At 43.0% G+C, this 24,976-nt stretch overlaps 1 protein-coding gene across 1 annotated transcript in view; it reads left to right on the forward strand.

Annotated features, from left to right (window-relative positions):
- LOC124282395 (S phase cyclin A-associated protein in the endoplasmic reticulum-like) overlaps positions 1-24,976 on the forward strand; it is a 113,959-nt gene that overhangs the window by 1,730 nt on the left and 87,253 nt on the right. The window contains 19 exon segments of the mRNA XM_046718367.1: positions 605-725; positions 1,250-1,506; positions 2,290-2,393; positions 2,914-3,078; positions 3,249-3,394; positions 3,657-4,135; positions 13,478-13,648; positions 14,402-14,471; positions 14,905-15,019; positions 15,371-15,482; positions 16,479-16,619; positions 16,834-16,935; positions 17,311-17,507; positions 20,152-20,233; positions 20,639-20,797; positions 21,149-21,250; positions 21,864-21,994; positions 22,721-22,786; positions 23,221-23,347. Of these exon segments, the coding sequence (XP_046574323.1) occupies positions 605-725; positions 1,250-1,506; positions 2,290-2,393; positions 2,914-3,078; positions 3,249-3,394; positions 3,657-4,135; positions 13,478-13,648; positions 14,402-14,471; positions 14,905-15,019; positions 15,371-15,482; positions 16,479-16,619; positions 16,834-16,935; positions 17,311-17,507; positions 20,152-20,233; positions 20,639-20,797; positions 21,149-21,250; positions 21,864-21,994; positions 22,721-22,786; positions 23,221-23,347 (2,847 nt within the window).

A 24,976-nucleotide genomic window follows, 5' to 3' on the forward strand; every position in this document is an offset into this window, starting at 1 on the left:
GGGGAAACGAACCTGGGCCTTCGGTGTGACGAGCCACCACTTTAACCCCTAGGCTAACCCACCGCCCCAACTGTATTAGATGAAATTTTAGTCTGTTATTTAAATTAATTGGTCATGGACCTTTGTTATAAAACAATAAAATAAGGGGTAGGAATACCATATAAGAAATGTTGGGCTGTATTGACAAACTTTATAGAGAAAACCTCTTTTATTTCAAAGTTGTTATCCAGAAAGTTTGTCAATATTGTACTTCCCAACTTATAAAATGTCACTCAAAGAAATGTTGGGCAAGTGAAATAATACCTTTTCACACTAGCATGGACCAGTTTTATGAATGCTAAGGATATCATCAGCCTGAAGTAGACAGTTTTGGTTGATTTCAAATCCTGGTTTTAAATATATGATTGGTGCCTACCCTCTTTCAAAGCATTCCTGATGATGTCTGGATTGCAGTATTGTTTTGACCAATAGTAAATATGCCCTTGATGTTTTTTGCCTATGGAATACATATTATATCAATATCATGAATATTACATAATATTCCCTTGAGTTTTGGAATGTTGTTTTTACCTCTTTCTCTGAAAGATGTTCACACTTCTTTTAGTCACACTACCAAAGGATGAACAGCTTTGACAGAGTGCGTAAAATAGTCCAGGAAGAGGGTCGAACTGCTCGCAACTTAGTGCAGTACAATCTACCACTGGAAACACACCATGAGCGAACAGGTAAATGCTAGTTATTACATAATATTTTCCTCAAAAACCAAAAGACAGTTTTTTACAGCATTGTAATTAATAACCCTAGAAGGGTCCATATTGAAACTGCTGGCATTCTTTTTAAAATAAATTCATCATATTCACGGAAGACAGATGGCAGCTACTAGAGGTGTGACGATACAGAAATTTCACGATACGATACGTATCGCGATATCTTGAAACGATACGATTCGATTCGATGCATATCACGATATGCTTTCTTTAGTCATTTTCTTTAAAAAATCATATGTTAATAGCAAGAAATTTGGACATAACCGTCAATATCTAATGAAAATTAACAATTTTAAGGTCAACGATACATATCACAATACGAAAAAACATATCGATATATTTATCGTCAGATAAAGTATCAAGATTATCGATACTAAGATATATCGTCATAGCTCTAACAGCTACCGTATTATGCCTATTTCGTCTACCGAATACTTTGTGTTAGAGAGTTATGGATTTAGAGAATTTTTTCTTTTCATCAGGCCGCCCCACGACACGTCAGATACGAAAACCAGGGACCCGTCGTGAGCGCCCAGCCTCGCTGTCATCATTCCCAGGACTAAGTGGTAAAATCTCTCCTCTTGACCCAAGCATGACCAAATCTCCAAAGTCAGATTTAGGCGGCAGGCGAGTTGACCTACGAGCCAGATACTGGAAGTTCCTGTTTGACAATCTCCAAAGGGCAGTGGATGCAATATATGACACCTGTGAACATGACGAGAGTGTGTTGGAATGCAAGGTTGGTGGCATGTTGTTTTCATCAGCTTCATTTGACTTGATTTCACTGTGCTGTAATTATACAGAAAATAAATGTTGTATTTAGTTGCTGTAAATGTAGACTTTTTACCTAAAGTATTAGTTCAAGTCAGTTTATCATAATATAAGGGTATTGATATGGAAGAAATAATGAAGTGTTAGTGACAGGAACTCATTATCTAAGGGAGAGAACTCTAGATTGTCGACATGATACCAAACATTCACACTGTCAGTGTGTTTGGTAATTCTAATGTTGCTAAGTTACTGGTAAGTAATGGTAGGTGGTTGTATGTTTAGATCTTTCCATTTAAAACATGGTCTCCTATTTATAATAATGGTAAGAATGATATGTCAGAAGTTTGTCAATGTATTCCCCTAATTCTGTATCAATTCCAGATAGGAAGTCTAACAGATCCAAATAGAATTTTTTATTTCATTTTTTCATACCTGACCATATCTGTATGATTTTTGTGTGATTTCTTGTGGAAATGTCAACATACCTAGAAAGGATTCCTGTGTGATGCCAAGACAGAATCACATCTGTGACAATTCATGTGGAAAGTGATTGCTTCAGAAAATGACTGATATTATTTGTATTTACTATATTTATGTTGTTTTAGTTTTTTTTGTTTAATTTTTGTTTGTTTTGTATTTGATGCCTGAAAATGTTAGCACTGAACACTTTTGGTTCCAGGTGAAATGTTCAGGCAATATGAAAACATAATGTATTTTCCGTAAATAATACACTAATTTGTTTGTATTTTAGGAAGTGATTATGATGCTGGAACAGAGTACCAAAGACTTTAAGTCGTTAATTGAGCGCATGAATCTGCTGAAAGCTTATGAGGATGCAGCTAGAGGTGGAGACAGGTAGGAAATATTGCAGTGGAATGGTGAGACAGTACATGTGTGTTTAGCAAACAGACATGACAGGGTGAGACTGCAGGTCCTAATAGTGCTTGATATTGATCAATAATAATGGTAATGATTTATTAGATTGGAATAATGCCCAGTAATGACACACCGCTGTCCTGAATTATTGCTGTTTACTTGGTTGTATTCAAGACTAAGACATCTCATGATCTTTTCCCAGCAGTCCATTTGTGACATAAACCATTCCATAGAAACTTACTGACACAAGTTACTTTGACGACATCAAACACGATCACTCACTGAGTGTCACGATCTTGAATGGAGTGTTGCTCACATGAGATCACGTTATATATTTGCACAGTGACTTTTAAAATTTAACAGAATCTAATTGCTTTCTACATTTTGTTATCTGTTTAAAATAATTTTGTATAATATTGGACTGGTTTTGTTTTTCAGTTCCTATGTGGTAGCATGTCTTGTATTGATCATGTTAACCAGTCATACACTTGTACTTCAGACCAACATCTATAGCATGGGAAGTCAGGAAAATGTCACCTGGCAAAAATACTGGAGGTCATGGGTCATCGGTTCAAGGCCGGTGCTCTCCAAGTCCAGCACAGAGATCATTGAACTTCTCAAGTCCCCCACAGGGCCAAGGATTTAATCCAGTTAAAAATGAAAAGTATGTACACTGCTTTTGTGTCCTCATTATTATCCACACAGTCATCAAGTCATACATGTTTCAGCATTGTTGATCATGTTGTAAGCATGCTAATACTCAGTTGACAGTTTGAGAATTCTACTGTTTTAAAGCAGTTTTAGGTTTGATGTGTATGAACTTGTGTTTTTCAGTTCTAAACCAGTGTCTACTGGCAACAGTTGGGCAGACAAGGTGAGGGGGGTGCCAGCTAGGCCTGCTGCCCCTGCAAACATTCCACACAAGCCCACTCCTCGGCGAAGAGAACCATCATTAACAGAGGACTCAGTCTCACCAGCAGGTAGGGAGAGGGCTGAATATATTGAATAAACTTTTAGGCAGAGTACTACATCGCCTCTGTACTTCTTTTATGGTGATGTGTCATCCTGTTGTTAAGTGTCTGTTCAGTGAGAAGTTCTTGGTGTAGTGTCTGTGAGGTCAAGCATTTTTATCATTAGTCAGTTTCGTTTAATAGCCTAACGTATGTTGCTGGCAGAGATACAGCATTGTCAAGATGAATCACTGTTCCCTGATCTACTTCATGGTATTGCATCTTGCTTCAGATGAGGACAGTGACGGATGGGAGACTGTGCAACGAGGTGGAAAGTTGAAGTCACGACAATCCCCATCGCAGAAATCTCTTGAAAATCTTTCCTCCAAATCAAAAGACAAGAAGAAGCTACAGAGGTCAAAATCAGTCCCAGATTCTACCAAAAATGTTTCTAAAGAAAAGTCAGTGCCACCTGACAATGAAGCCAACAGGACATCTTCAGATTCCTACTTGGAAAACAACAACCCACGACGTGAGCGAACTGGCAGCAAGGAAAGCGAGAAGGAGAACATCCCGCAAATGAATCCTAACGTCCTTCAGCAGCAGTCTCTCAGGCAGGAGCGGCGTTCAGAGCTGGAGCGGCACGAGAACGCTCAGCGTATGATTGATAAGTTCGTCGACACTCTATCCAAGGCTCCTGATGACAGTTTCAGCTCTGATGATGAGCGGGAAAGGGATGAAGTCGAGGCTCTTGCTGAGCAACTGGACAATGTGAGTAGATTTATGAAATACTAATGAAATGTGTTGTTTAACAGTATTAGAATAACATTACTGCCAATGCAATTGCTTCATACATATTCCAGCTGACAATCCCAAGTCTTATTCATGCTCATACACTTTAACAGCACCATATTAGAGTAACCTCTCTTACAACAATAAGTACTGTGTATTTTGATATTCCTCTTTCATTCCACAAAATTGTCCACAGACCATAATCTTCAAAATTGACATTATGAGAGTTCTCTCCTTTACATCATTCAATCAGCACTACTGTGTTTGATGTATGTCATAATGAGAAAGGTAAAATTGTTGCTGTGACCACAGACTTGAAACTTTATTTAACTCTGTTAAATTCTCATCATGTTTTTGAGCATAACTCCAAAACAGTTCAATATTTTTCAACAAAAATTGGTAGATATATCAAACAGATCTTGAAGTGGTGCCTTCGCTATTTACAGATTTTTGTCATTTATATTTTTCTTGGTTTCTATGGAAATGTTTTGGTCCTAAAGTGGTGCCTTTTCCTAATTGAATATTTTTGGCATTTTTATTATCCCCCGCAACAATGAAGTTGTTGCAGATATAGAAACAAGTTCCGTCCGTGCGTCCGTCACACTTTGTCCGAAGCATATCTCCTAAACTATACTTGCTAGCTTCATCAAACTTGGTACACATATCAAGCATGATCCCTAGATGTGCCTTTTGGGGGTTAGACCCAGATATGATTTTTATTGTAAACATCTTGGTAAACATATCTAGCATGATCCCTAGATGTGCCTTTTTGGGGGTTAGACCCAGATATGAATTTTAAGTTTTAAACTTATCCTATCTCACGGTATGCACTTCTCTCTCTTGATTCGACACTGAGTGGAAACTTTTTTCCTAGGCCTCTCTTGTCCATCCGCCCAAGCACTCCATGCTACCCTCACTATAAGCATGATAAGACAACTTGCTAGCTCTCATGCGAAGCGTCAGCGGCATGCACCACTTTCTACCCACGTGACTATCTCTGAAACATCATTCTTTTTCTTGTTATGCACTAGTGTGGACGTGTGTTACCTTGCTCTACGATTTTCAACTTGGTAAACTACAATATGGGGAAGGTGGACCAACCTAAGAAGAGAAAAAAATGCTCCCGGTGTAATAAGGTGTTTTCAGCGTGTGATCGGAGATCCGCATAGTGTTTATGTTGACTGTATGGGACAGTGTCAGTGGGAATCTCGTGAAAAATGTAAACATCTTACCTTCGAGGCGTTTGGTGCTTATACCAGGGCTTGCACTCGTCATGCTGCTGACAGGGCTTGTTATACTGCTTCCATTGATGGACCCAGTCCCTCCAAGAAAGGAAAGTTCAAGCGTCCTACTTTGTCTGCTCGGCGGTTACAGTCTCCTCACTTCGAATGAAGAGGACTTCATGAGAGCGTCATTGGATTCTTACTTATCGGAAGATGTTCGACATTTGTCCAGCCCGAGTCCTTCGTCTTCGACCACGTCCCGGGTAGTAGTTGTCGAGTCTGCTACCACCCCTCTAGATACCTCTACACAGCAGGACCTTCGACCTACGCTCTCTGTATCTCGTTCACCTGACCAGTTATTTCTACAACCTGGCTTATCCGGATCAGACAAGACCCAGCTGAATTCTCCACCTGACTGCACAGCGTGCATGCGCAGAAGCCGTTCTCGCTCTCGTCGTTCATCCAGTAGTGAGAGGAACCAGTCTACCTCGCTTCAACGCCTGTCAGCGGTTACTTCACCGTCTCTTTCCTTTTTGACGAAAAGAAGCCAGCTACCTCGATCTTCTGTTTCGCTGAAATCTGCCAGATGGAATCACAGTTTGTGCTCACGTTTCGCCTCTTCGCTCTTCCCCACTTCGACTTTCGCTGGACTGTCCACCTTCCCCAGAATTAGACCGGCTCTCTCCGAAACAGTTTTCGCTGAAACACCAGTCTAAGAGTCAACTTTCACCTATTCGTTCGTCGTTGAAACAACTGTTGCTGAAACGGAAGATTTCACCGAAGCGACACGTGGTGAATAGACTTTCGCCAAAACAGCCTTCTTTCAAGCGGTATTCAACGGAATGTTTTTCGCCGGATCGTCATAGTACTTCCCCCGACCTCTGTTGGATCTTACAGTCACGTCACCTCACCTCAGAACAGACGCGACCTTCATCGAGTCGTGTTGATCAGTCTCCTATTATTCTTCGGATCTGTTCGCCGGATAGACCTGATAGGTCTCCTTCATCACCGAGACGCCACTCTTTGACTCGTTCAACTAAGCACACGCCTCCCTCTGCTCTGTTGAGATCGGTTCTTCGTTCCAAGTCTCCCCCTCGGAATTCGTCTTCTCGTCGTCATGGGACTTCCGGTTCTGCGCATTCGACCCGTCAACCCAGATCTCCTACACGAGTGACTGTTGCTTATCGTTCAAGATCTAGGGATTGTTGTTATCATTGTGATATCTCCCCTCTTCGCTCCCGTTCTCCTCAGCGGGTCTCCATTTGTGCTTTCTCTCCCGGTTCGTCCCCCTCCAGACATAGATATGGTTCTACGGATCAACGATCTAATCAACGCGGTTGCGATCTCAGCGTGCTATGACTTCTGATGGGACTTTTGCCTCCTCGCATGTTTCTACACGGATTGTACCGGATTCCTGGACTCCTGCACAGGACACTACTCCTCCCCCAGATCTGGCTGCAATGTTAAGTGCTCTTACTACTGCTTGGAATCAACAACAGGCTGCTCACTCTACGGGGAATGCTTCTTCCCTCGGACCATCTGTTCCGGCGCCTACTCCTGGTGTTCCACCTGATCCTACGTCTCCAGCACATTCAGCTGTGGATTCCCGAGAGGGTAGTTTGGATTTTGTTGATGAGCCTCAAGTTTAAGCTTGGATAGTGGAGAAGCTCCGCCTTCCTATGTCACAGAACCCGGAGGATTTATCTCATTCCTTCTTCATGAGACACCGTGACTTGACATCTATTACTTTCCCACCACAGCCTTGTATTGCTCATCTCACTGTCTCCTTGGATCATGCCTTTAAAAGCCTTAAACGGATTAAGGATGGCCTGTCCTCACCTAGATTTTTGCTATCAGCAGCTCACTCCCATGGTTTCCAGTCCTTGGCTACTACCCCTTCGGTGGATGAGGATATCCAAACACTTTGCGGGAAGAGGTCTTGTTCAACTTTTTTAGTTGAAGACAGAGAACTGTCTCACATGGACACAGCTATTCGTCGTTCCTTACCCTCAATCAATTGCATCATCTCGGCAGTGGACGCGGTTGCGGCTTCAGTGGAACACTCTTTCACCGATCAGGATGCTTACATCAGAGGTTGTATGTCTCTACTGGACCAGTTTCAGATTGTACTTGACCAGTTGTCTCATTTCTTTGGCTATCTCCTGGCAGTTCGACGTCGGGGCCCACTCAATTTGTCTTCATGGGATGACAGGTTTAGGGCTGAACTCTTCCGTCCACCGTAGTCTGCTGAATCTTTGCTTAATGGCTTGATTGGAGATGTTTCATCGAAGGTGGATCGAGACACTCAATTTCAAGTTTCGGTGGAATTATTGAAGCTCCAGACTGACTGACTGACTGAGTTTGGTTTTATGCCGCTTTTAGCAATATTCCAGCAACATCACGGCGGGGGACACCAGAAATGGGCTTCACACATTGTACCCATGTGGGGATTCAACCCGGGATTGAAGCTCCAGACGTCTCATCTGCAAGTTTCTATGATACAGAGGAGGCCTCCACGGTTTGTGCCGTCTCATCTGGAATTGCGTCAGGGTTTTCGTGGCCATTCGTCCCAAGCTAGAGGTAGCAGGTCCTCCCGTGGCACTTCTTCCCGACGTCCCTCCAAGTCTGACTCCCGACCTGCGAGTGGGGCCCCCAAGCAGTGACTCGTCGAAACCAGGGCACGACTGGGAACTCCCGCCTCCAGCCGTCCCCATCTACGACTCTCCAGTGGGCGGGAGACTAGGGAGATTCGCTCCAAACTGGACCATACTCGACGATCCTTTCGTGACCGACCTCCTTGCCACGGGTTATCACCTTCCAGTCATCGGACGTCCGCCACTGACAGTAAATCCTGTACACCGCAGCTACCCCACAGACCAGGTCCAAGTTCTTCACTCCACCATAGGTACGCTGATAGAGAAATGTGCAGTCCAGTCTCTCGGTCCGGCGCCCAGCACTCCGGGGTTCTATTCCCCCATCTTTCTTGTTCCCAAGAAAAACTCCACCAAACTAAGACTCATTTTCAACATTTCCACGGCCCCATGGCTATTTACCAGGATCACCAAGCCGATCACCAGGTTTCTTCATCTCCACGGGGTCGTGTTTGAAAGTTACATCGACAAAGTCGTGACTGTTTTCAGGCACAAAGAGACCCAGTCGTTCTTCTATGTCAGTTGGAGTTCAGTACAAAGCTACTCCGGCAGCTAGGACCCAGACGTTCTTCTATGTCGGGTTCAGTACAATTGCAGCTAGGTTGACTCGGGGGACAATTGCAACTCGCGTCCGCTTGCAGCTTCCGCGTCCAGTATCTCAAAGATCTCCAGGAGTTGATTCGTCTTCCCGAACCCTTACGTCCGTTTCTTCAGTGGTGGCTTGTCGAGCAGAACATTTGCGCCAGAGTTTGTTTGATGCCGTTCATTCCGAAGCACCACTTGTTCGTCAACGCGTCGCTCAAAGGTGGGGGGGATCACTTTCTTCATCATCAAACGTACGGGCTGTTCCGCAGAACGGAACATGCACATCAACGAACTCGAGTTCTTGGCGGTTCTTCACGCCATTCGACATTGGGCGACGGGACTTCAGGGGTCCTCCCTGCTGATTCAGACAGACAACTCCTCGGTCGTCTGGTACATCAACCATCTTGGGTCGACAGGTTCAGCAAACCTTCTTCAGTTGGCGTTTTGGTTCTTCCATCTGATCGACTCCCTTGCCATCGATGCTCGAGCCAGACACATTCCTGGAGTCAGGAATGTCATCGCAGATGAGCTGTCCCGCTCCGATCGGCTGTCTCCCATGGAATGGCAATTGAACCCACAGATCTTTCGGGAACTGGTCTTCCTGTTATCAAGGCCCCAAGTCGACCTCTTTGCCACACGGTTCAACCATCAGCTCCCGCAGTTTGTCTCGCCGATACCAGACCAATTAGCGTGGGGTCTCCACGCTCTGGCGATTTCGTGGGAGCGACTCAACGCTTACGCCTTTCCTCTTCCAGCTCTTCTACCCAGAGTCGTTCGGAAACTCCGAGCGACCAGGCAGATTCTACTGACTTTGGTCGCGCCTTACTGGCCAGTCAGGAGTTGGTTTGTCGATCTCGCACAGCTTGCAGACCCCAACCAGTCCCGCTTCCCGATCGGGACGACCTACTGTTACACCCTCACTCGGATCGGCATCATGTCTCCCTTCACACCCTGTCTCTACACATTTGCAGAGGTCCTGAATCGCCAAGGGGTATTCGCGGAGAGTGGCTATGGCCATCACTTCTGCTCATCGGACTTCCACTCGCTCACTTTATGATGAGAAGTGGAAATGTTTTGAGAGATATTGCACGTCCAGAGGCATTACATCTCCTGTTTCTTCTTCGCTTCAGCTCGTCTCTGAGTTTCTGCAGCATTTGCGGTCGTCTAAGAAGCTCAAGAGTTCCACTTTGGCCACTTACCTTGCTGCGATCAACTCGGTCCTGGCTACCACCACAGGCTCTAAGGTCTCCACGGTTCCTGAGCTTCAGTATTTGCTTCGGTCCTTTAAGTTGGCCGATCAGTCTAAGAAATTTAGACCTCCTGCTTGGGATTTATCTGTGGTGCTGCGTCATTTGGCCTCGTTGGACTATGAACCCCTAGCTCAGAAGGACTTTGAGCAGATCTCCTTCAAGACCTTCTTCCTTGTGGCCTTGGCTACAGCTGCTCGGATATCTGAACTCCACGCTTTGGACGTTAATAGAGTCCACTTTGAACGGAAGAAGCATGGAAAAGTCTTCCTAGGTCTCCGTTGGGATTTTGTAGCGAAGAATCAGTTGCCGGGATAACCCGATCGTACTTTTACCATCCCACCGTTGTCCACGATCCTTGGGACGCATGACAATGAAGACCTGCAGCTTTGCCCCGTTAGGGCTTTGAAGATTTTTCTTGCTGCTTCTAAAGATCGCCGCCATCTTCGCGAGCGCCTCTTCATTCCGTTGTCCTCAACATCCAGGGCGGAAGTGTCTCGCACCACTTTATCCTTCTGGATGAGAGCCACCATCCTACGGGCTTACACCTTCGCTAGGTTACCGCCTCCGACAGCTTCCAATCCACATGAGACACGGGCGTTAGCTCTCTCCACGCCATTATGGAAGGATGTTTCTGGCGATCCGACTCGGTCTTCTCCTTGCACTATCTTCGAGACCTCTCAGTCAAGGATGTCCCAGGTCTGCACCAGTTTGGACCCCTTGTGCTCGCACAACAGTTGTCTACGGCCCATCAACGCAGATAGGGAACGGTCCCTCGCGGTTGCTGCTTCCCTGTATTTTATAGAATATAAGTCTGAACTTGCTGTTTGCCTTATGTGTTGATTGCTTATGGGTTAGAACTACTTCACTTAGTTTTATACTAAGACATGGAGATACTACCACCTCGGTGGTTGGACGAATCTGGAGCTCGATTCTGTATCAGGATGTGGAAGGGTTCGACATTTCACGTTTCTTGACCTCTACTTTTCGAAGCAATTACATCAGTGAAGTGTGTCACTCCCGCATTCCAGTGGATTTCGTTGCGTTCCGACTCCGAAGTTGCCGGGCTCATCCTTTGACTAAGCTTATGCAAAGGAGTGAGGGTCAATTTGATGCTGTCCCGGAACTGAACGTTAAAACTTGGAGTTCCCGAGTTGTGCTCCTCTTTCACCCGCCCCTGGTCGGTGTCTGTGGGGGTTTTCTCGAAGCAGGGGCTGGCCCGATTATTGTCAACCGACTGTAATTTACGGGGGTACCTTGAAAATCGTGGCGAACTGACATCCTTTCTCGCTGAACTACGTCCTTCTTCGGAGGTTGTGGCCGAACTCCCTGGGAGACGTTGTGCTTAGTAAGCCAAGGAGTTCCAAAGAACTCAGCACAAGCATAGGAGTTGCGTGCATGGGTAACAGGCCTCCCTTGTGCATCGCTCTCTATGGTCGTTTCCAGTCTACACAGTTCCTACTGTTTGCACTGTCAAGACACAGGGTATCTGCGTCCCGCCGTCCGACCGTGGGATAAGTGCATACTGTGAGATAGGATAAGTTTAAAAAAATTTAAAATTTAATATAAATGATATATTTATATACTTATACTATCTCACGCGACGGATTTCCGCCCATCCTCCCCGCTATGCAGATTCTCCAAGATTGATATTATCCAGTGGCTCCAAGAATGAGAATGATGTTTCAGAGATAGCCACGTGGGTAGCTTGTGGTACATGCCGCATGCTTCGCATGAGAGCTAGCAAGCTGTCTTATAGTGAGGGTAGCATGGAGTGCTTGGGCGGATGGACAAGAGAGGCCTAGGAAAAAAGTTTACATCGTTCCATTCAGTGTCGAATCAAGAGAGAGAAGTGCATACCGTGAGATAGGATAAGTATATAAATATGCAATTGATATTAAAATTTTCAATTTTGTGCTGTTTCCAGCAGATCTCCTAAATTATACATGCTAGCTTCATCAAACGTGTTACACATATCAAGCATGATCCCTAGATGTGTCTTTGGGGATTAGATCCAGATATGAATTTTATTTTTTATCCTCCGCAACGCGTTTTTCGGGGGGTATTAAAATGGACTCCGTCCGTGCGTGCGTGCGTCGTCGTGTGTCTGTCCGTCCGTCCATCCGTGCACATTTGTCTTTTCCGGAGCAGAACTCTAAAACCGTTCACTATTTCTTCACCAAACTTGGCACATACATAGATCTGGTGGTGTACTGGTGCCTTTTGGTAGTTTTGGAATTCTGAATAAAATATTTTTGGCTTTTCCATGGCAACAAGTTTGACTTAGCCTGAAATTGGTGGTAGTGCTCTTTTCCAGAGCTGAACTCTAAAACCGTTCACTATTTCTTCACCAAACTTGGCACATACATAGATCTGGTGGTGTACTGGTGCCTTTTGGCAGTTTTGGAATCTTGAATAAAATATTTTTGGCATTTCCATGTCAACAAGTTTGACATAGACTGAATTTGGTGGTAGTGCTCCTTTCTGAAGAGATCTTAAAAACCTTTCAATACTCTCCTTCCACTTTGCTGTATACACACCACAACATTTGACATAATCATGACTAGTAGACATATTCATAAAGAGTATTTTGCCGTTGGCGGGGGATATTTATGACTTTGTCTTCTTGTTTTACTTGGATCATGGAAACGCTTTGGACTTAGTCTCAAATTAAGGGAGGGGTGGGCTTCGTTTCCAGAGCACAACTTGAAAACTGTTCAACATCTTTCAATAAAACTTGGCAGATATATCACACAGATCTTGAAGTGGGGCCTTTTGCTATTTACAGAGTTTTGTCATTTTTATTTTTTTGGTTTACATGGTTTGGACTTAGTCTCAAAAAGGGAGGGGTGGGCTTCATTTCCGGATCACAACTCGAAAACCGTTCAATATCTTTCTACAAGACTTGGCAGAAACATCAAACAGATATTGAAGTGGTGCCTTTTACTATTTGGTGATTTTTGGCATTTATATTTTTCATGTTTTCCATGGAAACGATTTGGATGTAGTCAAAAAAAAATCAAGTTGGACTTTAAGTAACTGTTAGATGGTTTGTTCTTTAAAATTTGTGGGGTCCGGGGGGATTTGTCATCTTCTGATCTTCTTTTAAATAACCAGTGTTGTTCAGATATTCTTATGCACTGACAGCATATCCACCACTGTGGGCCATAGTGAATGTAGCACACATAATTCCAGTTAAAATGTTTTTGTAAATGTGTCACTGTTGGGGACATGACCAATTTGAGAGTGTTAAGTTGGCACATGAGCCATTAATCATGTTATATAAATGTATCAGTATGTATCATTTTATATAAATGTATCAGTATGTATCATTTTATATAGATGTATCAGTATGTAAATTAGTATATTGTCTCAGAAAACATATTGTATTTTTGACTTTGATGATCATTGGCCTTCACTTAATCCTGTGAGTTTCAAGTAGACTTAATAATATTTGTAACAGACTGGAGATATGCCTTTAAACTTTGCTTGTGTCAATTGAAGCCTTATTTTATTTTCATGATGTTATATTGTCTGGCCTGTGTTCTACACTATTTGATAAACCCAGTAGAAATGTCCACCAGACACACTAGATAGCAATGTTCACCTTTCTAGGCCTTGGCTTCTGCGCTTGACGAGGACGACACTCAGTCGAGTCAACTGGAGCGGGAGCAGAACCGAGCCATTGAGTCCGCCATCAAGGAGGAAGAGTCGTACCTCCAGGCTCTGGCCAAGGAGGAGAGCACTGAGATTGAGGTGGAGACGGAAACAGAGAGCGAGCTGGGGGTGAGTCTCTCAGAACTTGTTATACAGTGCACAATCGCAGTGAATTTGATTCCATGTGCAGCAGATCCTGGCAGTTCCTCAGCCTGCTTAGTGAGGTAACTTTATACAGTGAATTGAGGTGCCGTAAAACATCAGGTCACCCTTACAGATTGACTGGAACAGAGCTGTTTGTGTTATGTGATGGTAAGACAAAGCCAATACTCCATTAGTCCAAGACTTGTGAAAGTTTAGTAGGGGTGGTCTTCTTCCAAAATCTATTTCATTTAAAATGATCTCCAAACTAGTTGGATAAAACCCATTCCATTGCTTCTAAATGCTGCAAGCTTGATGAAAGTGTACATGAAACTGTACAGAAACGTTACAACAGTAGAGTTGTGACGATATATCGTAGTATCGATAATCATGATACTTTTTCTGACAATAAATATATCAATACTTTTTTCTGTATCGTTGACCTTAAAATTGTGAATTTTCACCTGAAATTGACGGTTATGTCAAAATTTACTCTGTTTCTTGTTATCAAAATACACATTTTTAAAGAAAATAACTAAAGATATCATATCGTTCCATGATATCGCGATACGTATCGTATCGTGAAATTTCTGTATCGTCACACCTCTATACAACAGTGTAAATTAAAAAAGTTTGTGATTTCCTCAATCCTATTTCAGTTGAATTGGGGTTAGTGTTGTACAGGACAGACATTATATAATGCATCTACATCATCATGTATGTATGGTTTTTTTCTTACAGAACACAACATGTTCCTTTGAAAACTCCGCCCAGACCATGGACTGGGATGCTATGGTGGCAGCTTATGATGGTAGGTTGTTGGAAGGTGGGCAGAGGCCCTTCCTTATGGCTGTGGCATTGTTTCATATGCTGCAGGATAGACTGAATTTGAAGAAAACACTTATGTTTTTCAGAGATATCCCCCAGACATGCATACCCACAGAACCTGGCTTTTATCACTCTAATTTTATACCAGTTTGTTTTGAATGTATTTAGATGTATTTCAGGACTTGTTCATTCAACATGTTTTGCTTAAAGCCTTTGTGGGCACTAATTAGACTTTCCTTCAAGCCTCATTTGTTTAGAGTTACTCAGAACACCAGGACTGTCTATTGCTAAGTTGAAAATGAACTAGATCTTTAAACTACACAACAGAATTCACCAGATGTACTCTTCGAGTGCTTGTGTTATAAGTATTAGGAAAATGCTGATATAAATCATTGTTCCGCTCTTTGAAACATTAGAACAAGAGTTGTCTGGGAGGAAATCATGGGGGGAGATGGCCGAGGAGGCTGATGCTAGGACACCTGGACATGGGGCGCACATGCATGAAAAACTCTCGTCACCATCACGGAAAAGGTAGGTCACTGGTCCTTGGTCCATGTTTGTCAGAGAAAAGTGACACAAATGTGTGTTGACAAAATAATTCTGAAGAAGCAGAGTCTAGTTTTTATTTGTGCACATCCAAGTTATCCAACATAGTCCATTTATCCAGCTGATGCTGAACAGATCCCCAGTAATCCATGTTATTGGCATAATGGGTAGAGGAAAGATAATTGATGGGATGTTTCAGTGTAAAACATGGCTTGTACATTCTTCTACCCTGTTAGGATGGATGTTGAGCAATGCTGTCTGCCACTGGTGTTGATTAGTTAGTTGATATAGTTGAGTCTGTCTGAGACGTGTATTAATATAAGTGTTTGCTGGTAGGTCCCCGACTGAGTCTCGCCGACGCCATGAACAGAAGCAAGCCAAGGCCCAGGAACTGAGAGAGAAGCTGATGCAGGAGAAAGCTGACAGACTGAGGGATCTGTCAAAGAAGGTGGGAATAAGCTAAGAATGACTTTGTAAAACATACTGTAGGGGATGTCATTGGTCCTGAGCACCTCGTGCTTGTCTTTAGAAGTTATTGGATTGGGTGGATTTGATGACTGGGTTGTTGTCATTGTACCTCAATCTCAGGTTTGTTTTGTTGTGACGTGAATCTTTACATACCACACTCATATAGCTGGAATGTTGCAGCACAGGCAAATTGTAGCGCAAATAGGGTTGCACAACAAAGAGAAAATGACCAGTCTTCCTACATGCGAGCAAAGTGAGCAAAGGTTGGCAACGTACTGTTCTCGCTTCGTTTCAAAAAATATTTTTCATATCAAAATAAAATATCGCCCACTATCAAAAGTAAACACCCATTTCCTCACAGGATTGTGCTTTCAGATTTCCAACCTCACATTTAATAATTACTCACGTATAACATATTTAATTCAACATTTTATTCACTCGTAGCATATCAAATCGTTCATCGCCTCCATTACCCCTGCTAGCTTCTGGTTCAACGGAGTGAAGGAACAGTTTTCGAGTTGTGATCTGGAAATGAAGCCCACCCCTCCCTTTTTGAGAAGTCCAAAACGTTTCCATGGAAACCAGGAAAAATATAAATGACAAAATCTGTAAATAGCAAAAGGCACCACTTCAAGATCTGTTTGATATATCTGCCAAGTTTTGTTAAAAGATATTGAGAGGTTTTCAAGTTGTGCTCCAGGAACGAATCCCACCCCTCCCTTTTGAGACAAGTCCAAAACGTTTCCATGGAAACCAAGAAAAATATAAATGTCAAAAATCTGTAAATAGCAAAAGGCACCTCTTTGGGATCTGTTTGATATATCTGCCATGTTTTGTTGAAAGATATTGAACAGATTAATTGAGTATTTACAAAAATTCAAGCATACTTGTATGCAATAGACTTAATAGGAATTGAGTATTCCCATAAATATTTGCGTAATTTACCCAGATACCTTTGATTGTATGTTCTTGTAAGGTTGAGGAGGTCAGAGCATGGAAAGAGGAGCTGATGCGGCAACGCCGGGTAACAATTACTCGGAAACTACAGAGAGCTGAGGTGAAACGGCAGAGTCAGCTGAAGATCAAGGCTAAGAAAGCTCATGAGGAGGAAGCCAAGGTCAGTGTGTTGAAATAATCATTGAGCACTGGTATGGGTCTTTTAAGTAAGGGCATCACATCTAATGTCTAAAAGTATTTTCATCACTGATTTACCCGAGTCCGAGCCTAATCTTTAATCTGGACCTGGACCTTTGTTTAATAACATCCAATGCCCTAAAAGAACTCCCATTTAGATGCACTTCCAAGTTTCAATTTGTATAATTTGGTTGCAGGCAAATGAAATAGCTTTCATCAACACACTTGAAGCCCAGAACAAGAGACATGACATCATGTCGAAACATCAGGAGTCTGAAGCTCGGTTGCAGGATCTTATTGTGAGTTGAATACAGTATAATGTCTGGAATGTCCAGAGTGTAACTTCTGTGTAGCCAGTTCAGCTAGGGATTACAATATACCTGCAAATATATTCGCAGTGTATCTTCAGATTAACCAGTTCACATGTCGTATGAAATATTGAAATTGAAACCTTTGGACATTTTGGGTAGTTTTATGCCGAATAGGTAGCAAGTATACTTGTATGTTATCATTCTCTTATGGTTTGTCTTGTGTGGTCAGGAACAGAGTGCAGTGATATGACCATGATGGCTGTAATGTATGGGTCACCACAGCAGTAATTGTTTAATCATTTTACTGTATATATGTGAATCTCAGTTGTTGAGATTCTGTGAGCAATTGGTTAATGTTTACAGGAGGAACGTCAGAGGAAATTTGAGGAGAAACAGGCGAAGGAGGCAGCTGTGGAGGAGCGTCGCCGGGCACTGGAGGCGGACAGAAAAGCCCGGTTGCTGGAGATGCAGGAGAAACGGAAACAGCGGGAGGCTCGCATTGAGCAGCAGCAGCTGGTCCGTGAGAAGGAAAGGCTTGAAGCTGTCAGGGCGAAGGAGAAGTGAGTATAGATGAATGTCCTTGCCATGGAGAAGTTAGGATAGATGGGTGTCAGGGCCAAGGAGAAGTGAGTATAGATGGGTGTCCTTGCCATGGAGAAGTTAGGATAGATGGGTGTCAGGGGAAGGAGAAGTGAGTATAGATGGATGTCCTTGCCATGGAGAAGTTAGGATAGATGGGTGTCAGGGCCATGGAGAAGTGAGTATAGATGGGTGTCAGGGCCATGGAGAAGTGAGGATAGATGGGTGTCAGGGCGAAGGAGAAGTGAGTATAGATGGGTGTCAGGGCCATGGAGAAGTGAGTATAGATGGGTGTTAGGGCCATGGAGAAGTGAGGATAGATGGGTGTCAGAGAAGGGAGAAGTGAGTATTGATGGATGTCATTGCCATGGAGAAGTGAGTATTGATGGGTGTCAGGGCCAAGGAGAAGTGAGTATAGATTGGTGTCAGGGCCATGGAAAGGTGAGTATAGATGGGTGTCAGTGCGAAGGAGAAGTGAGTATAGATGAATGTCCTTTCCATGGAGGAGTTAGTATAGATGTGTGTCAGGGCCAAGGAGAAGTGAGTATAGATGGGTGTCAGGGCCATGGAGAAGTTAGTATAGATGGGTGTCAGGGCCAAGGAGAAGTGAGTATAGATGGATGTCCTTGCCATGGAGAAGTTAGGATAGATGGGTGTCAGGGCCAAGGAGAAGTTAGTATAGATGGGTGTCAGGGCCATGGAGAAGTGAGTATAGATGGATGTCCTTGCCATGGAGAAGTTAGGATAGATGGGTGTCAGGGCCAAGGAGAAGTGAGTATAGATGGGTGTCAGGGCCATGGAGAAGTGAGTATAGATGGGTGTCAGGGCCAAGGAGAAGTGAGTATAGATGGGTGTCAGGGCCATGGAGAAGTGAGTATAGATGGGTGTCAGGGCCATGGAGAAGTTAGGATAGATGGGTGTCAGGGCCATGGAGAAGTGAGTATAGATGGGTGTCAGGGCCAAGGAGAAGTGAGTATAGATGGGTGTCAGGGCCAAGGAGAAGTTAGTATAGATGGGTGTCAGGGCCAAGGAGAAGTTAGTATAGATGGGCATCAGGGCCATGGAGAAGTGGGTATAGATGGGTGTCAGGGGCATGAAGAAGTGAGTATAGATAGGTGTCAGGGCCAAGGAGAAGTGAGTATAGATGGGTGTCAGGGCCAAGGAGAAGTTAGTATAGATGGGTGTCGGGCCATGGAGAAGTGAGTATAGATGGGTGTCAGGGCCATGGAGAAGTGAGTATAGATGGGTGTCAGGGCCATGGAGAAGTGAGTATAGATGGGTGTCAGGGCCATGGAGAAGTGAGTATTGATGGATGTCCTTGCCATGGAGAAGTTAGTATAGATGGGTGTCAGGGCCATGGAGAAGTGAGGATAGATGGATGTCAGGGCCATGGTGAAGTCCATAGATGGGTGTCAGGGGCGATAGAGAAGTGAGTATAGATGAATGTCCTTGCCATGGAGAAGTTAGTATAGATGGGTGTCAGGGCCAAGGAGAAGTGAGTATAGATGGTGTCAGGGCCATGGAGAAGTTAAGTATAGATGGGTGTCAGGACCATGGAAGTGTGAGTATAGATGGGTGTCAGGGCCATGGAGAAGTGAGTATAGATGGATGTCCTTGCCATGGAGAAGTTAGGATAGATGGGTGTCAGGGCCAAGGAGAAGTTGAGTATAGATGGGTGTCAGGGCCATGGAGAAGTTAGTATAGATGGGTGTCAGGGCAATGGAAAAGTAAGGATAGATGGGTGTCAGGGCCAAGGAGAGTAGTATAGATGGGTGTCAGGGCCATGGAGAAGTGAGTATAGGCGGGTGTCAGGGCCATGGAGAAGTGAGTATAGATGGGTGTCAGGGCCATGGAGAAGTGAGTATAGATGGGTGTCAGGGCCATGGAGAAGTGAGTATAGATGGGTGTCAGGGCCATGGAGAAGTTAGTATAGATGGGTGTCAGGGCCAAAGGAGAAGTTAGGATAGATGGGTGTCAGGGCCATGGAGAAGTTAGTATAGATGGGTGTCAGGGCCATGGAGAAGTTAGGATAGATGGGTGTCAGGGCCATGGAGAGAAGTTAGTATAGATGGGTGTCAGGGCCATGGAGAAGTTAGTATAGATGGGTGTCAGGGCCATGGAGAAGTTAGTATAGATGGGTGTCAGGGCCAAGGAGAAGTGAGTATAGATGGGTGTCAGGGCCATGGAGAAGTGAGTATAGATGGGTGTCAGGGCTGTTCAGAAGTGAGTATAGATGAATGCCCGAGCCCCGGAGAAGTTAGTATTGATGGGTGTCAGGGCCAAGGAGAAGTGAGTATAGATGGGTGTCAGGGCTGTTCAGAAGTGAGTATAGATGAATGCCCGAGCCACGGAGAAGTTAGTATTGATGGGTGTCAGGGCGAAGGAGAAGTGAGTATAGATGGGTGTCAGGGCTGTTCAGAAGTGAGTATAGATGAATGCCCGAGCCACGGAGAAGTGAGGATAGATGGGTGTCAGGGCCAAGGAGAAGTGAGTATAGATGGATGTCAGCGCTATGTGTCACATTTATTGTGTCCACTCTGTTTCATCAATTAGCTAGAATATCATGAAACCAGCAAGAGCACAGCTGTTTTTGGTGTAGTTGTTGAATATGTCCTTGTGATCCAGAGACCGTGAGGAACGTCTAGCAGCCCTAAACGCCCAGCAGCAGCAGCACATACAGGAGCTACAGAAGAAAATACAACAAAAGGTAAGAGCAAGTATTAGATGAACTCTGACACATCATTCATGCTACACACACAGGTCTCAGTGTCTGCTGTCATCTCTTGTTTCACGTCATCTTCTGGGGAAAACAAGAGTTACCTCCCTTTGACCAGTTGTGCTGATAAAGTCTCTGTTTATACTCATTTCCCCCAAAACATAAAGCATCAGTTTTATATATTTCATGTTGAATATTTGTAGTTTAAAAATATTTGCTTACTTTTGCCATGTGCAATAATTTCTTTTGCTTTCAACCATAAAAGCAATTTTATGGGAGTATTCATTGTTCTGTATGTACCTGAGTATGGACAAACTTCAGAGTGGAGTGCAGATGACTCCTTGAAGAAAGTGAGCCTTCAATGTTGTAATGCTGGGATTGTGTTACTGTTTCCAGCAAGATGAGAGCTCCCAGCGTCATGAGGAGATCCTCAAGCAGATCCGAGAGAAGGCGTTTGTGATGAGTGTGCTGAGACATTCCACTGAGGACCACAATGATGCTCCACAACTGACACCCTACGACAGGCCGAAGCTCTGCAGCATCTGCAACTATCTGGTCAGTTCACTCTCATCCTCTCACACTGCAAAGATGCTTTATTTCATATTTATTGATGCTTTATTTGTATCTATGAGATGGTTTCCAGACTGATATTCATCTTGAATATGGTTCTTGATCTGTCAGCATACCCATGTTCATGGTGTTCAGTCCTAAATATCTATGACCTACAGTACTCTGGACTTTCCTTCCATGCTAAGGTGACATGTAGAAAATAATGGGTGATAGGTTCTCACCTGTATTCATTCAAGTAACAGGCTTCCTGTCCTCATATATCTGTTTACACTTGCATGAGAAGCATGTTTTTAAAGTACTTTTGAGAGTAAACAATACTGTTTCGTCTCCATCCAGATCCCCTCAGAAGTGTACCTGCTAAGCCATCTGAGAGGCAAGAAGCACCAGCAGGCTCTTCACGACAACAGCTCTGGGATTGCTATGTCAAAACAGGAAATTGTAAGTCTATGCTTTCATTCACTAGAGCAGTTTGAAAATTTGTTTTTAGTTTCATTGTCAGTACTGTCTGTGTGAGCCCAAGAAACAGGGTGCTCAGGATCGCTGACTTTGTGTGATTGTGTGTCTTGGTCTCCTGATGGAATAGGTTGTTGCTCATGATATCAATCACTGGTTTGTCTGGTCCAGCTTGATTATTGACAGTCTGTTGTTATTTGTACCTGGAATGTGGCTTTAGTGCGGTATTAAACAGGAACAAGTGAACTAACAAGCTTATACAAGAACTCTCAGAATGTTAATTGGTTCAATTATATAATAGCATTACAAAAGACTAAAAGTGAATTAATGCCCATTGTAAGACATACCTCTTATTGCATAAGGTACATAGGAGCTACTGTTTTACTGTCAGCTATGAGATCACAGGGCTGTATCCTTGTTGCATATGTTAATGCACATTATCCATGGAATGTTGCTGCTTCCTGGAAACTGAGGGAAATATATCGAGGTGATTGTTTTAATTGGTTCCTGGTAATGATGTTTCGTTGTACCCAGTCATATTTTTAAAAATCTTACTGCTCTTTGATCTGCAGTCACTGATCCACTGTGTCTGTTGTAGGAAACCTTCAACCTGAAGCATATTGTGGATGCCCCCGACAACAGCAACCACCCCAAGATTGTCACAGAGAAGGAGCGGCAGAAGTCACTGAGGAAGCGGTGCAAGAAGCTACGGCAGAGGATGACATCACGGTGAGATTGGATTAGAAACTGCCACTCATGCCATAGACAAGGCTAAATGTTCCATAGATCAGGTTGCGAATACTTGTGTCTCAAGCCCTACACAGTTTTTCTATGTCATTATCACCTCTTTTGACTGAAAGCAGTTAAGTTTCCATTTTTGGAAGGGACTATGTAAAAAGGTCAGTCAGACCCCTTCCATTGGCACCTCAGCATATAAGTGGCACTTAATGATACAGTGTATTAAGGGCGACCTTGATACATGAAAAACATCCAACTGTGAAAAAAATCTGCTTTAATGTTTTGTTGGAATTTGACTGTCACTGCAGTCACCAATGATTTATCCAATGACTATAACACACTTCTTCCTAATGGCCTTGAGCAGTTCTCTTTGGTAATGTCATGAAAAGGTCAAAGGTCAAGGCCAAGGCCACAAGGATATACTCAGTTTTAAAAAGGGTGTGATTACACTTTCTCAAAATATATTTGTGAATTTATCATGAAACTTGTTATATACCTTCTATAGGATTGAGCCCTTCTATGAAAAGGATTTGGTCAAAGATCAAGGCCTGCAGTCGAGTTTTCGGCAAAACATGGATATATCATTGACAGTTTATGAGGCATTTTTTCTTGTCTAATTCACATCCAATGATGACTGCATTTTGAATGACTCTTCATCATTTTCACCAGTATTAGATTCAATGTGACAGTCAGCACCCACGCTTTCCATCATTTCAGTGGTCTGGAGTATGAAGGGACCCTGGCCAACAAGCAGCAGATGGCTGATTCTGAACATAAAGCTAAGTAAGTAGACAAGCCAGGACATATTGTCACTGTCTCAACCATGTTGGGTCAGTGGTAGAAAACACGAGTCGGAAGCTGTAATAATTTCATCCTTAGATTTTCATTCCTCCTACTCATCATTACATGTCACCCAGTTGAATCAACATGTGACTTCTCTTCATTCTTTACAAGTTTACCTGTTGAAGTTAACCACATTCACAATCCTGCCAAAAGTTCATGCTACAGGTGAATCATGCCTGTCATCTGTCAGTGTACCCAGCTGCCTTGATCAGGTTTTGTAAGATGGACAAATAGTAAAATTGATATGTCGATCCCCTCATATTTTTGACAAAATTGTGAGAAAAGCATTTTGCTTCTTAACCAAAGTATTTGGCTATTTTGTTACAGAAATATTTAGCATGTAAAGATGCTGATGTTTCCATGTTTACCTGCAGGTTGCAGAAGGTGATAAAGGACTTGAACAAGTACCTGATGACACAGGACCGTGGCCCCTGGCCAACCAGTAGAGTATCTGCCACAGACAGAGCCATAGGAGAACTCACACGCATCTTGGAGAGAAAGGTACAAGTAGCATCCAGATACCACTTTGTTCTCATTTCATGTTATAGCTTAAATATATTGATGATGAGGTGGTCTGAGTTGTTTAATCATCAGCAAACTGGCACCGTTTCCTAAAAGATAACCATGGTTACACTTAATGAAATCTGTTTTAGCTTTCAGGCAGTGCTGTTGTAGCAATTGGAAAACATGCCTTTTCATTTGAATGTATTGATGCATTCTTCATGTGTATGTTTAAATTATTTTGTACAACACAAGATTATTCATTATCTCTAGCCTGACATAACAAGATTATGTAATATATTGCCACATACTGTAAAGAGTTTTGTATGGAGTCAGGCCCCACAATCTTAGCACTACAATGGTTGTAACTCCCATACTCTAACATAGACATGAAAGCCGTCATATAGCTGGAATATTGCTGAGTGTGGTGTTAAACAACAAACCAATCAAAACCAATATCCAATGCTTGTTATAAGAATTGACTAGTAATCTGTTGTTAAAGGTCACATGCAACGTAAAACACAACTTTGCAGATTCTGATACCTTTCGGTATGGACTTACCGAAACAAATCGTCAAAAATGCAAATTCAACTTATAAAGTTGAAAAATAACGCGATGAAAAAAAACGCGCAAAATCAGAGTTCAAATGATTCACTAATTTTCCCCGACTTTTCGGGAAAAACGGTTTCAACAGCTGGGCTGCGCTCATAGCAGTCTTGCGCGAGTGAAATAGGTTCGCATAACTTGGAAGCGGGCTGTCCGAGTGAATACTCGGTGAAGGCTTTGGTGTGGGCTATTTTTCTAATGTTTTGTTGATATCTCACAGGCCCGAGCTTTTTATATGTTATGACAGTAAATTAACTGTTTATATAATTTCATTTGTCTATTTCACCACGCGTTCTTCTTACCGAGTCACTTTCTCAGTTCGATACTTAAAAGCAATGTCATTATTTAGCGTTGACAGAATTTCTAACTGTGATATAGATATGTCGTTGTCACAGACAAAACTCAATGTCTTGTTTTATTGACACCTGTGTGTCTGCCTGCCTGTCTGCTAATGACAATATTCAATACACAACTGCGATCACTGACCACATGCAATTTGAACTTAACACCAATCAGGCTATACACCATAAACAAAATGCATTGATTTATGGCCCGAGTTCGGTCTCTGTCACATTATGTAATTACACAGACAGGCAGGTGTGATACTTGAACACATGACATGTTATGATATCTGTTGATTGCAAAATGTTATACACAAAAAATGAGCATGTATTTACAAAACCCAACATCTCTATATATACACACACAATGAGCCGTGAGGGACATCTGCAAATGAACCAGCCGTTACACTTGAGTGCACACCCACCCGCTCTGACTGGGTTTGGTATCCCGGCTGCTTCGTTTCTTGGGAAGTAAACCCAAGTACACAATATTGAACTTTTAATTTGCAATTATACGCTTATAATTTTGTTTATATGTTTTTTTCATAACCAGCAATGTATATTATATGTCATGAATAAGTGATAATTGTGTTTTAATTATGTTTGATTTTTTGGTTGCATGTGACCTTTAACCAAACTGGGCCTAGATGAGTCTATGTCATACCAGTATTACCAAGCACAT

Source organism: Haliotis rubra, unplaced genomic scaffold (assembly GCF_003918875.1).
Source record: "Haliotis rubra isolate DU_JTF1 unplaced genomic scaffold, ASM391887v1 Scf3, whole genome shotgun sequence".
Classification (NCBI taxonomy): Eukaryota; Metazoa; Mollusca; class Gastropoda; order Lepetellida; family Haliotidae; genus Haliotis; species Haliotis rubra.